This window comes from Microcaecilia unicolor, chromosome 1 (assembly GCF_901765095.1).
Source record: "Microcaecilia unicolor chromosome 1, aMicUni1.1, whole genome shotgun sequence".
Lineage (NCBI taxonomy): Eukaryota > Metazoa > Chordata > Amphibia > Gymnophiona > Siphonopidae > Microcaecilia > Microcaecilia unicolor.
The window spans coordinates 639,424,702-639,439,003 of NC_044031.1; the positions used below are offsets into that span (position 1 = coordinate 639,424,702).

Here is a 14,302-nt window from a genome sequence, read left to right on the forward strand (position 1 = left end):
CCCGCATAAATACCACTACAATAATCCAGATGGGAAAGGACAAGCCAGTGGACAAGGGTACGAAACAAGTCTCTGGGAAGGAGGTATCTGATGCGCCGAAGCCTCCACATTGCCTGGAACATTTTTTTAGAGACCAAGTGTACATGATCGGCCAGCTGGAGGTGTGAGTCCAGATGCACTCCTAAAAGTCTCAGGCTGTTGGCAATCGGGAGGGCCGAGCCCAGAACTGGGAGCATAGTGTCAGATACATGAGCGTACGTGGACGAGAGGATGAGACAGTGAGTTTTTTCCCTGTTTAGCCTGAATCGAAACACCTTGGCCCAGTGTTCTAAGGTGGTGAAACATGCATCTATGAGGTTGGCAACTTCTGATACTGAGGATTGAAAAGGGATGTAGACTGTAATATCATCCGCATAGATGAAAGGGTTGAGGTTTAGATTTGCAAGTGCTGTGGCTAACGGCATCATCATAATATTGAATAGGGTAGGAGAAAGGGGGGAGCCCTGAGGGACGCCACAGGAAGCATTCCACGGTTCTGAAGTGTGGGAGTTCACCATGACCTGATAGGACCTTGAGGTCAAGAAACCCTTGAACCATTGCAAAACTGGCCCTCCTATACCGAAAGAATCCAGTAGATGGAGTAGGAGTTCATGATCCACCATATCAAAAGCACTAGACATGTCAAATTGTAACAGAAGAATCTTCCGTCCAACCAATAGTTCTCTTCTAAAGTTAGATAAGAGAGTGACCAGGACAGTCTCCGTGCTGTAATGAACTCGAAATCCTGATTGCGAATGGTGGAGGATATCAAAATTCGTCAAGAATTCGTTGAGCTGAACGTTGACCAGACTTTCCATCAGTTTGATAACTAGAGGTATCGAAGCCACTGGGCGATAGTTGGAGATGACATCTGGCTTGATCTTTAAATTCTTTGGGATTGGGGTGAGAAGGATGTTTCCATGGCCTGACGGGAAAAAACCAGCGTTTAACATATGGTTGAGGTAACAGGTCAGTTCTTCAATGTAACATTTTGGTGCAACTTTTAGAAGGTGGGTCGGACATACATCTAGTCTGCAGCTTTTATTTATGAATTTACGTAAAGCCGCGGTCACCTTGTCAGACAACAGGCGATTGAATTTGATCCAATAGCGATCAGCCGGGCATGCACCCAATGGCCCGGCCAGGGATGCCAGGAAGTCATCTACATCGGAGAGGCAGCTGATGGTTGAAGACCGCAGGGTAAGGATTTTTTCCTTGAAGTAAGATCCTAGTTGTGTAGCTGAAGGAGGATTAACACTGGAGCATTCTAGCTTGCGAGTATTTAGAAAGGTGTTTAGTAGCTGGTATATCTGTCGGATGTCCCGGCCTGCCGCCTGCATCTTAGATGAAAAGTAGGTGCGCTTTGCAATTCGGATGGCATATTTATACTTGCGATGACTGCTTTTCCAGGCCTCCCAAGCCAGATCAGATTTGTATTTTCGCCAAGTTCTTTCCATACGTCTTACCTCACATTTCAAGGCTCTCAGGTCTGTTGAGAACCAGGGTGATAATCTACGATTGTACGAGGATTTGAGACGCAGGGGTGCAATTGTATTCAGCACTGTTGTGCAAGTGTGGTCCCAATCTGTGAGATAATTGGGCGAGGATGGATGCAGATCCAAGCCATGACTGTAGAGAGACCTCCAGAACAAGCTGGGGTCGATAACTCCTCTGGTGTAATATTGGTGAGATTGACAAGGTCGGAGAGAACCTGAGGTTTGCCAATGCAGGGTGAACTGCAATTTAAAGTGATCCGACCAAGCCGTTTCTAGCCAGTCAATATCATGAACAGAAAAGTTACGATCTTCTAGAAATTTAAACGAGAGGAAGTCCAGTGTATGACCTTTACTGTGAGTTGGACCTGAGATAGGACATTCAAGGTCACAAAGGTGGAGAAAATCCAGGAAATGGGATACATCTGGAGAGGTGGGATTATCCAAATGGAGGTTAAGATCACCCAAGAAAAGTATGTTCGAGTTATTCAATATAATCTGGTTACAGTGGGTAGGGAGTTCCAAAATTACTGCCATCTGATATGATAAGAAAATTGCTTCACAGATTTTATCTTAAAAGTTGCAGGGAAACACAATAAAGTGTTGTGAATATTATTTTGACTCATGAAGCAGGGAGATTAATTCAGACAGGTAAGATAGGGCATCCCCAATCGGTATCTTAAAAACTGTTATACCTACTTTAAATTGTATTTGTGCTTCCACAGGAACCCAATGCAACATAGAATAAAAAGTTTTAACAGAGTCGTATTTATTTAATCCATAGATTAACTAGGCAGCTGTATTCTGGAATATTTGCAGTTGGTTAAGGAGAGACTTACAACAACCAACCAAAACAACATTGCAATAATCCACTCAATAAAATCAGAGATTGAACAAAAGCCGAAAAACTGGTAGTTTAAAATATTTCGTTGCGGCTCTAAGTTTCCTGAAGAGATGAATGTTGTACTAAATGTATAACTCCTCATGTATTACCACTATTCATGATGTATTGAGCCTGCAAAGAGGTGGGATAATGTGGGATACAAATGCAACAAATAAATAAATGAAAAATGTCTTCAGTACAGCCTGAGTATAATAATGCATAGAGAGCATATTGTCAAGTTCAATTCCAAGAATTTTCGATTGGACCTGAACTGGAAGTTGATCAGTGGTGAAGGTGGTTAGCTTAGCAGAGTTTAAAAAGGGGTTAGACGGTTTCCTAAAGAACAAGTCCATAAACCACTACTAAATGGACTTGGGAAAAATCCACAATTCCAGGAATAACATGTATAGAATGTTTGTACATTTGGGAAGCTCGCCAGGTGCCCTTGGCCTGGATTGGCCGCTGTTGTGGATAGGATGCTGGGCTCGATGGACCCTTGGTCTTTTCCCAGTGTAGCATTACTTATGTACTTATAAGCGTTTGATGAAATTTAGAGTCATTAATAGGTCCTATCTATGAAAACTTTGTTTTTTTCTGTATTCAACTTTAGATGGTGAGCTATATCTCAGTCTTCAATTAGTCTTATACAAATTTGAATAAGGGACAGAGTGTCCGAGCAGAGCTTAGATACCAGCAGAAGAACAGTAATGTCATCTGCATAAATAAAAAGCAACCAGTTGCCTCTCAGGGATTCTTCCCATCATTGTTTAAATTACTGAGGGGGTCTTTTACTAAGGCACGCTAGTGTTTTTAGCAGGTGCTAAAAATAGGTGTGCACTAAATGCTAGAGACATCCTTTAGCACGCGCTTATTTTTAGCGTGTGCTAAAAACACTAGAGCGCCTTAGTAAAAGACCTCCTGAGTTGCACATGATGTTACTGTGTCCTCTTCTGCAAGCTGATTTGGCATGTCTTGTTTTAAGCAGTGTCAGGTAATTATTGCAACGCTCATGGGCATTGATCTCTCACCTCTTACCTTTCAGGCATCTGCTTCCTCTCTGGAGGTCAGAGTGAAGAGGAGGCCTCCCTGAACCTCAACGCCATCAACCGTTGTCCACTGCCCAAGCCCTGGAAACTAACGTTCTCATACGGACGGGCCCTACAGGCAACTGCACTCTCTGCATGGTCTGGGAAGCCAGAGAATGTCAAGGCCTCCCAGGAAGCCTTTGTCAAACGGGCAAAGGTATGGGACAGCCTGCCAGGCTGGGGCAGTTTCAGGGGTACTTTTAGGGCTGATATACCACAAGAATGCCATCAACGGCATCTCTGTGATTAATAAAATCATACGGTCAGAAGAGAGACAGAGGCAAAGGGGCGAAGGAGGGAGAGAGAAAAGAGATTTGAGAGGGAGGAGTCCAAAGGCCTCGCAGAAAAGGTGAGCTTTGGCTAATGTTTTGAACTTCTGCAGTGATGGTTCAGCTCTGATGGGAGGGGCAGCTCTGATGGGAGGTGGGAGAGAGTTCCAGAGTTTGGGACCAAGAAAGCTGAAGGCCATTTCACTTGAACTAGTTAGACACAAAGCAGACAGGGACAGAAGGGTAAGGAGATTAGAATTGTCAGAGTGAAGAGAGCAAGAGAAAGTTATTGATATAGAAAGGTGCAGAGAGTGGTTTTGTAGGCAGTAAGGGCTCACATGGTAATTCTGCACTAACCAGTTTGCACGCAGTAATGTACCTGAGCTGAGTATTGTTTTTGTTACATTTGTACCCCATGCTTTCCCACTCATGGCAGGCTCAATGCAGCTTGCATGGGGCAATGAAGGGTTAAGTGACTTGCCCAGAGTCACAAGGAGCTGCCTGTGCCTGAAGTGGGAATTGAACTCAGTTCCTCAGTTCCTCAGGACCAAAGTCCACCACCCTAACCACTAGGCCACTCCTGACATGCTCCTCCACCAACAACAACAACAAAAAAATTAGTAGCATCCCAATTAGCATGTGCAGATTTGGAATTAACTGCAGGATGCCTGAGCGCATCCTCCAGTAAGCCATTTTAAGCACATGCTAGTGCTTATTACAGCTTAGTAAAAGGGCCTTATAAATCACAATATTCCATCTACTCCAACCCACCACTATTGTACCAAATTTTCACAGGCTGAAATGTACCACTCAGTGCCCCCCTACACTATCTTCTACTCTAAAACCAGCCTCCTCTTAACCTCCAGCACTCTCTGGGAATTAAAAAAAAAAGGTTTCAATGTTTTTTTCCAAAATATCAAATAATTCTGTTCCTGGTGCAAGTTCACAGGGGCCACCACTGTGTATGCCTTATTATGCAATCTCCTCATTTTCTTCTGAGAAGCTATTTGCAACCGAATCTCAGCAACCTCCCTGGGGTACACCACCTAATGGTGCTCTGTAAATATTCTAGGCCCCTATCTCGCAGAATCTGAAATGTAATCATTATCAACTTAAAATATGAGCCTGCTTCTAACGGTAGCCAATGTAATTTGGCTAACAAGAGCCATACATATGAGCCACACAGGGCAAGATTCTAAAAACAGAACATGAGACTACAAATCCCAGAATTCACTGAGACATCAGATAAAACAAGCTTTGTTGCTTATGGCTGACATTTGCTTTCTAACAATTGTGCATTCTGGTTTCAGATCAATAGCTTGGCATCCAAGGGCGAGTATACAGCATCAGGAGCGACAGATTCTGCAGCTGCACAATCACTGTTCACCGCCAGCTATGCTTACTAAAGCTGCTCTCGACTCCTCACCCCCCTCATCTGCTGAGACAGTGGAAGAAGGCTTGAAGAACCACACCCAATCAAGATTCAGTCCACAGCGTTTGGCTCCACCCCAAGCTCAAACACATTCCAACACTGATCATTCCAAATTGGGACCTTTAACAAAGGCTCTCTCTCTCTGATTAGTTGATGCTGCAGTCCATCCTACCTCTTCCAACCAATGGCGAGCAGCCATAGGACCACCCCCCCCCCCCCCCCTCCTGAGTTAATCCTCATTGCTCCAGAGTCAATGCAAAAATGAGAAAAATAAAGCTGTGACCTGGTTCCATTTCCCCAGACAATCCACTTCAGTCCTGGTTTTACCCCACAGTATTCATAGACATTATCCCCCAAATGCTGAAAAAAAGCGCTACATTTTTCATATGTCTATTTACGCATGTGATTTAATTGAACAATGAGCTAATTAAAGCTGATAATTGGCTTTTTAACAAGCAATTTTTGGCACTAGTTAGAATAAATTAAAATGTGTGTGCGTACATTTAGGCACAGGAGTCCAATGGGAAGTCATGGGCGGATCAGGGCGTTCCTTTAAGTTAGGCACATAGTTATAGAATAAGGGCATCCATGCCTAAATTTACACACGCAGATTACTACAAAGTGGAGGAACGTAGAACACTACGAAAGGTAGATGCTATAAGGGCGGAGTAGTGTGGTCAACAGGACACTTCCAGAGAGGGCCACATAGACGATGGAAATATCAAAATCACATTTATTGCATAAAACTGTTCAAAGGACTCGACACAGCACTGTCTTTCAGCTAATGTGCCTGCATCCGGAGTCTAAACAAGAACATATTTATAAATACTTAAAAACAAAATACAACAAAACCATGGTCTACGTGTTTCTCCCTGGAAGTGTCCTGTTGACCACACTACTCTGCCCTTACAGCTAAATTTACACGCTGGCATTTGCACCACGTTTTAGTTGGTGCAAATGGCCGCACCTAAAATTAAGCATGATTCCCGGGCATAAGTGCTATTCTATAAACCACGCCTAACTTTAAGCACATTTTATAAAATAGTGCTTTTTTTCAGCTCCAATTTTTTTTTTTTTAGAACCATGTATAGAATTTAGTCCTATATGTCTAACTAAGAAAGCATGGACCAATATTCCAACATACAATGAGGTAGATGCAGGACTGGAGTGGCCGTCTTAGGAACCAGTTGGTAACTGTACATTTAATGAGGATAAAGTGTCTGGAACAGTCTTTGTTTGTGAATGTGTTTCTTAAACTGTGAAAGGAAATAAATACTGAGAGAAAGAAGAGTATCTTTGTGTTTTTGTTATGGAACGGTATTCTAGGTTTGCCATCTCAGCCTCAGACATGGCCTCCGAGAGACTGAGCCGGGCCAAGGCAAGACCGCCTTCCTCTAGCTCTGTTCTCCGCCGCATTGCCTGCCCTGCTGCTGCTTCCCCTCACATCGCGCATGCTCAATTTCATCAAAACTGAGCACATGTGACATGAGGGGAAGCAGCGATGGCAGGCAATGTGGCAGAGAACAGTGCTGGAGGAAAGCTTCTGCTGGTGGGGCTTGGGGACCCCTGCCTGCCAAACCAGGAACCCCAGTTTAGAATCCTATGTCTGCTCCTCCCCAGCATCTAAGGGGGGGCCTGGCATCGGGGTCTGTCTCTCTCCTGATCCTGTCAGGACCCGGGTAATTGCATTATGCCCCCCCCCCCCCTCTCTTTGGCCCTGGCCTCAGATCAACCTAAGTAAACTGATCCAGTCCTGATTTTGGAGATGTAAGTATGTAAGTACTGCCATACTGGGACAGACAAAGGTCCATCAAGCCCAGTATCCTGTTTCCAACAGGGGCCAATCCAGGTCACAACTACCTGACAAGATCCCAAATGAGAAACAGATTTGGAGGCCCTTTTACAAAGGCACGGCAAGTCTACCATGGGCTTGCCATGCGCCAATCTGGCACTACCGCCAGCCTACCGCAGGAGCCAGTGTAATGTTGCCCCCATCATATGCCATTTCCAGCATAAAAAAAATTGAGAATGTTATAATGCCTTTGTATTGCTCCATGGTGTGACTGCACCTCGAATATTGTGTTCAATTCTGGTCGCCGCATCTCAAAAAAGATATAGTGGAATTAGAAAAGATGCAGAGAAGGGCAACGAAAATGATAAAGGGGATGGGGCGACGTCCCTATGAGGAAAGGCTAAAGCGGCTAGGGCTCTTCAGCTTGGAGAAAAGGCGGCTAAGGGGAGATATGATAGAGGTCTATAAAATAATGAGTGGAGTGGAACGGGTAGACGTGAAGTGTCTGTTTACACTTTCCAAAACTACTAGGACTAGGGGGCATGCGATGAAGCTATAAAGTAGTAAATTTAAAACGAATCGGAGAAAATTTTCTTCACTCAATGTGTAATTCAACTCTGGAATTCGTTGCCAGAAAATGTGGTAAAGACGGTTAGCTTAGCAGAGTTTAAAAAAGGTTTGGCCGGCTTCCTAAAGGAAAAGTCCATAGATCATTATTTAAATTGGACCTGGGGAAAATATTTCTGGGATAAGGAGCATAAAATGTTTTGTACTTTTTGGGGGATCTTGCCAGGTATTTGTGACCTGGTTTGGCCACTGTTGGAAATAGAATGCTGGGCTTGATGGACCTTTGGTCTGTCCTAGTATGGCAATACTTATGTAGAATTTGGCGGTTAAAATTTAATGCTAAAAATGCAGAGTCATGCATTTGGATTGCCAAAACCCACAGGAGTAGTGCAGTATAGCAGTGAAGTGTTTTTGTGAATAAAAGACTGGGACTGAGGGGTGATCATATCTAATGATCCAAATGGGTAGACAGGCGATAGCAAAAGTCAGAAGGATGCTTGGGAACATAGGGAGAGGAATGGTCAGCAGGAAAACAAGAGGTGATAGTGCCTCTAAGTCTCTAGTGAGATGTTATTTGGAGTAGTGTGTACAAATCTGGAGATTGCACCTGCAAATAGGGCAGCTACTAAAATGGCTTAACAGTCTTCATCATAAAGAATATGGAGGCGGACAATGCATATTTTGGAGGAAAGGTGGAAGACAGAAGATATGATAGAGACTTTTAAATACCTCCATAACATAAATGCACAGGAAGCGGGCCTCTCTCAATTGAAAGGAAGCTTGGGAGCAAGGGAGCATCGGATAGACGCAGAAATAATCATCTAATCTAATGAAAAACTTCTTCACAGAAAGGTGACTGATACATGCAAAACGGCCTCTCAGTGCAAGTGGTGGAGAAAAGGATGGTATCTGAATTCAAGAAAGTGTGGGACAACCACAGAGGATCTCTATGGGAGAGGAAGGGATTATGGAGATTAATAGTTGATATGGATGGGCAGACTGGATAGACCATATAGTCTAAATCTGCTTTTATTTTCTCTGTTTATATCTAGAACTGTCCCACATTTGCCACTATGTCAGACGGCATAAATTCAATCAAGTTTTAAAAAGATATTGCTTGAAGTTCAATGACAAAGCATTTCATTACATAAAGAATGTCCCACTGTACACAATGAAATCTTATGTACCAATTTTACTTAAATACAAGGGTCAGTGATCAAAGTGAGGGTTCGCTGAAACTACAACTCCTTTTAGAATCAAAATAAGATAGTGTTGTTCACTTTTGGATCTCATGTAGAAAAAAACAATACAGGCTGTACAAATCCTAAAATTAAACATGTAGGAGAAGGGTTCTTAACCCAGTCCTTGGGACACACCCAGCCAGTCAGGTTTTCATGATACCCACAATGAATATGTACGAGAAAGATTTGGATATAGTGGAAGAAGTGCATGCAAATTTATTTCGTGCATATTCATTAGGGGTATCTTGAAAACCAGATTGGCTTGGTGTGTCCTGAGGACTACTACTACTACTACTTAACATTTCTAGGGCGCTACAAGGGTTACGCAGCGCTGTACAAATTAACAAATAAGGATGGTCCCTGCTCAGAAGAGCTTACAATCTAAAAGAAGAAATGTCAAGTTGGGGTAGATGAGATTTCCTGAGAAGAGATGAAGTGATTAGGTGCCGAAGGCGACATTGAAGAGGTGGGCTTTGAGCAATGATTTGAAGATGGATTGGGAGGGGGCCCGGCGTATGGGCTCAGGGAGTTTGTTCCAAGCATGAGGTGAGGCGAGGCAGAAAGGGCGAAGCCTAGAGTTGGCGGTGGTGGAGAAGGGTACTGAAAGGAGGGATTTGTCTTGAGAGCGGAGGTTACGGGTAGGGATGTAAGGGGAGATGAGGGTAGAGAGGTAAGGAGGGGCTGCAGATCGAGTGCATTTGTAGGTGAGTAGGAGAAGCTTGAACTGTATTCGGTATCTGATCGGAAGCCAGTGAAGTGACTTGAGGAGAGGGGTGATATGAGTATATCGGTTAAGGCGGAAGATAGGACTGGGTAGAGAACCTCTGACAGAGAGTGATGGTTACCCCACAGCCTTGATCCCTAGATATTACTTATCCTGCTGCTCTAAATGAGGAATCAGTGATTCCTATCAAATACAGCTACAGTGCTGGAAACATTCTTTGGTTTTTCAAACTAAGTCCATACCTATATACTCTCACAGGGCTCTTCCCAAGCTTGCCCTGGTGACCCAATAGCCAGTAATGTTTTTCAAGATATCCCTAATGAGATAAATTTACAGTACATAGAATGTATCTTCAGTGTATGCAAATAGTAATTCTACTTATTCATGGGGACTCTGGCTACGGTAGAGGCTGACCAAAGGACAAATCCAACACTAGAGATAGTGCTTAAATTACTCTTTATTACTTGCTCATACAGGAGGACCCGACACGGTCCATGTTTTGGCGTGAGGTTCTTCCTGTTTTGTTGTTCCCAACTCTGGCTACGGGTTGCAACAAATTTCCAAAGCCCAAACTATTATGTGACTGAATCTTTCAAAGGACTCAACAAAATTTGACACAATTTGCCAACCGTCAAGGCTTTACCAGATAGCTCCATGTTTGTAGTGAGATGTTGAAATGCATCCTGATCATCCATGTATCACGTGCATCAACTCATTGAGATCAGTTTTTGTTTTAAGATATTTGTTTACAGTTATGTTGATTTTCAGTAAGCTGAAACACATAAGCTGGATAACTTAGGACCCCTTTTATCAAGCCGCTCAGCAATGCCAACAGTGAATGGGCTTTGTCAGCATTACTGCACCGGCAGCCACTAGCATGCCTTGATAGAAGGGGGCTTTTACATATATATATATATATATATTTGGAGATAACTGCATATGTTTCTAGTCACTGCCTGAACTTTGCTGCTAAATGAATGCTGCTCACAGCCCTATAACAGTGATTTCAATTGCCCAAGTTATATGTATAGTTGCTGTAGACTTTAAACAAAGCATTTGTTTGGTGAGGGTGCCACTGACCTGGTACTTCTGGTTTAGACACAGAAATCCATCCAAGTGTAGAAATCCAAGGGTGCTTTTATATTAGGATCCTGAAGTAACCTCTAGTGGTTGTACAGGCTGACATTATTTCCACCTTGTAGTTTCTAGAAGGATGGAGATTTAGCTTGCCCTTTATTACTATAAGAGGAGGGAATAGATTTTGGAGGGATCTTATCAGGGGTATAAAACCCTGTGCACAACTAAAGTCTTTGTCTTTGGCTCCTGCCTACTTGGCTGTTGACTTGCATGTGAGGGGAGAGCCCAATCCAGCCCAAAGGCCCTAGCCATCTAAGCCCAAGCAAATTTATGTTTCTGTTTCTTCTATATCTGGTTGCCTTACCCAGGACGATCTACAGGGAGAAACCTGGGAGCCTTCAGCAACAAGAGCAGTTGCTTAAGCTCTGGACTCTCACCAGGGCAGTGAGAGTGGGGAACCCATGGTATACAAGGACAATCTAGGAACCTTCAGTAGTAACCGCAGGATTAGGGAATCTCCTGTATCTACTTCTGTGGCAAAAGAAAAAGGGAGACGCTGGGCACAGTTGTATACTTCCAGCAGGGCATCCAGGACCTCCTTTCATCTCTCTAAGATCCTGGAACCACCCTAGTGGCTGAAGAAATGAGAACCACTTGTGGTTGTCTCCTGGGGACCAACACATACCCTACCAGGACAAATCCACCGGAAGTGCCTCTTTGGAGTCTCAGAATTCCCGAGTCTCTCAGCACCCCTAACAAAGACTAAGTGATCATCTTCTTTGAAACTAGCTATACTTCCTACCCCCAGATTCTATATAGGTCGCCAAAATTTTCGGCATGGATCCCAAATATGTATGCAAACCAATTAGTTACTTAGGAGGTACCAATCAATAATTGAAGTTCATTGGCCCGTAATCAGCAAAATTTAGAATTAGGAGTTGCATGCGAATCTGATCCATGCTCAAAATGTTTTTTAATTTTATTTTTATAAGTAGTAACAATATTTCAAGAAAACTCTTGATATGAAAAAATGGAAAGAAATAAGCAATACAATTTCAAAGTAAAACAAAGTAAAGCAATTATACATATATATATATATCATCATTTCTTTTCTTCCATTTCAAGTCCACAAGAGTGAGAGAGAACAAGGTAATATTCCATTAAATATATTTTTGACTAATTTAGACTAAGAAATTTGAAGAGAAACATAAGGTGCCAAATCAACGATAATTACGGAGTAGATGTAGATAATGGTGCTGGTTGTTGATTAGGGGTAATAGCAACCTTTGAATCTAGGAAAGAACTCAAATGAGTTGGATCATAAAAAATATATTTAACTGAATTAGCTTTCAATACACATTTACAAGGGAAATTTAGCCAAAATAAACCACCCAACTGTAGGACCCTGGGACGTAGTTTTAGAAATAATTGACGCCTCTTTTGGGTTACTCTTGCAATATCAGGAAATATTCTAATCTTATTAATCATAAAGAGTTCATCTGTATGACGAAAAACTTATTTCAGAATCCAATCTCGATCAGGTTCCAATACAAAAGCCACTATTAAAGTTGCTGGTGTCCCCATCTCATCTTCTTTGATTATCTGTGTTGAGTATATCAAATGAGGCTTCTGCTCCTTGTTCAGTTTGGTTATTATTTTCTATTTTTTTCTTCTTATATGGTGGTAAATAGTATATTTTTGAGACAAGCGGGTAAGCCTGTTCAGGAATCTTCAAAATTTCAGATAAGTATTTCTTGAAAGTTATTAAAGGAGCCACTGATGTAATTTGTGGAAAATTAATAAACCTAAGAATTTTAGCTCTTAGCTGATTTTCCAAATTTTCAGTTTTAAAGTGTAATTATGCATTTTCCTTAATCAGGTTAAGCTGTATCTGCTGAAAAGATTTTATACTATCATTATTCAGATGCATTGTTTTCTCAATATTAAGTGTTCTTGTTTCCAAATTTGCAATCTTCTCCAAACGTAATTTTGAGGCCTGGGTCACCAGTAACAATTTCTGGGAAAAAGAGTTTTCTAAACCCATAGAAGCCTCCCATATTGAGTCTAGGGTTATAATTGCTGTTTTTTTAGGCAAAAAAGACTTACTGATTGAAGTTAGTTCAGCAATAGTTTCCCCGGATGGTTGCCTTCCTCCTTCTGCACCAGAGTCTGCCAAACCGCTGGCTCTCTCCACTATCTTTTCTCCAACAACGATATCCAGCGAATCCAAGCTGCAAACCGCCCCGCAGCAGGAAGCTCTCCTCGGTCAGTGACACTAGGGGTTTCCTGCCCCTGTTGCAGCTCCAGCACCGGCATTGTCGGAGGCCTTCGCTCACCTTTAGTGTTCATTCTGGTGGATCCTCTTCTACTTCTATCCCTCTGCCTGTCGGTGTACCTCAGGGTTCTGTTCTTGGTCCCCTCCTCTTTTCTATCTACACTTCTTCCCTTGGTTCATTAATCTCATCCCATGGCTTTTCCTACCATCTCTATGCTGATGACTCCCAAATCTACCTTTCTACCCCTGATATCTCACCTTGCATCCAAACCAAAGTTTCAGCGTGCTTGTCTGACATTGCTGTCTGGATGTCTCAACGCCACCTGAAATTAAATATGACCAAAACCGAGCTTCTCATTTTCCCCCCCAAACCCATCTCCCCGCTCCCCCCGTTTTCTATTTCTGTTGATGGCTCTCTCATTCTCCCTGTCTCCTCAGCTCGAAACCTTGGGGTGATCTTTGACTCTTCTCTCTCCTTCTCTGCCCATATCCAGCAGATTGCCAAGACCTGTCGTTTCTTTACAACATCCGTAAAATCCGCCCCTTTCTTTCCGAGCACTCTACCAAAACCCTCATCCACACCCTTGTCACCTCTCGTTTAGACTACTGCAATCTGCTTTTTGCTGGCCTCCCACTTAGTCACCTCTCCCCTCTCCAGTCGGTTCAAAACTCTGCTGCCCGTCTCATCTTCCGCCAGGGTCGCTTTACTCATACTACCCCTCTCCTCAAGACCCTTCACTGGCTCCCTATCCGTTTTCGCATCCTGTTCAAACTTCTTCTACTAACCTATAAATGTACTCACTCTGCTGCTCCCAGTATCTCTCCACACTCGTCCTTCCCTACACCCCTTCCCGTGCACTCCGCTCCATGGATAAATCCTTCTTATCTGTTCCCTTCTCCACTACTGCCAACTCCAGACTTCGCGCCTTCTGTCTCGCTGCACCCTACGCCTGGAATAAACTTCCTGAGCCCCTACGTCTTGCCCCATCCTTGGCCACCTTTAAATCTAGACTGAAAGCCCACCTCTTTAACATTGCTTTTGACTCGTAACCACTCGCCTCCACCTACCCTCCTCTCTTCCTTCCCGTCCACATTAATTGATTTGATTTGCTTACTTTATTTATTTTTTTGTCTATTAGATTGTAAGCTCTTTGAGCAGGGACTGTCTTTCTTCTATGTTTGTGCAGTGCTGCGTATGCCTTGTAGCGCTATAGAAATGCTAAATAGTAGTAGTAGTAGTAGTAGTAGTAGTAGTAGTGATCTCAGCCTCAAGCTGGGGGAGCGGGACACCTCCCACTGCTCCTTCCAGTAGCGAGGCACCTAGCCCCGAACAACTTCCTGGCACCGTAAAGCGGTCCTTTGGACCCGATAATCTCTCAGGTCTAGCGGGGCTCATGCGCTGCTTGCCCCTCCACTTTGGCATGG

General features: G+C 43.3%; 1 protein-coding gene across 1 annotated transcript in view; it reads left to right on the forward strand.

Moving 5' to 3' along the window:
• ALDOB (aldolase, fructose-bisphosphate B) overlaps positions 1-5,920 on the forward strand; it is a 44,947-nt gene extending 39,027 nt beyond the window's left edge. The window contains exons 8-9 of the mRNA XM_030221665.1: positions 3,458-3,657; positions 5,080-5,920. Coding sequence (XP_030077525.1) covers positions 3,458-3,657; positions 5,080-5,175 — 296 coding nt within the window. The 3' untranslated portion in view covers positions 5,176-5,920. The remainder of the gene's footprint in view (positions 1-3,457; positions 3,658-5,079) is intronic.
• The last annotated feature ends 8,382 nt before the right edge of the window (positions 5,921-14,302 follow it).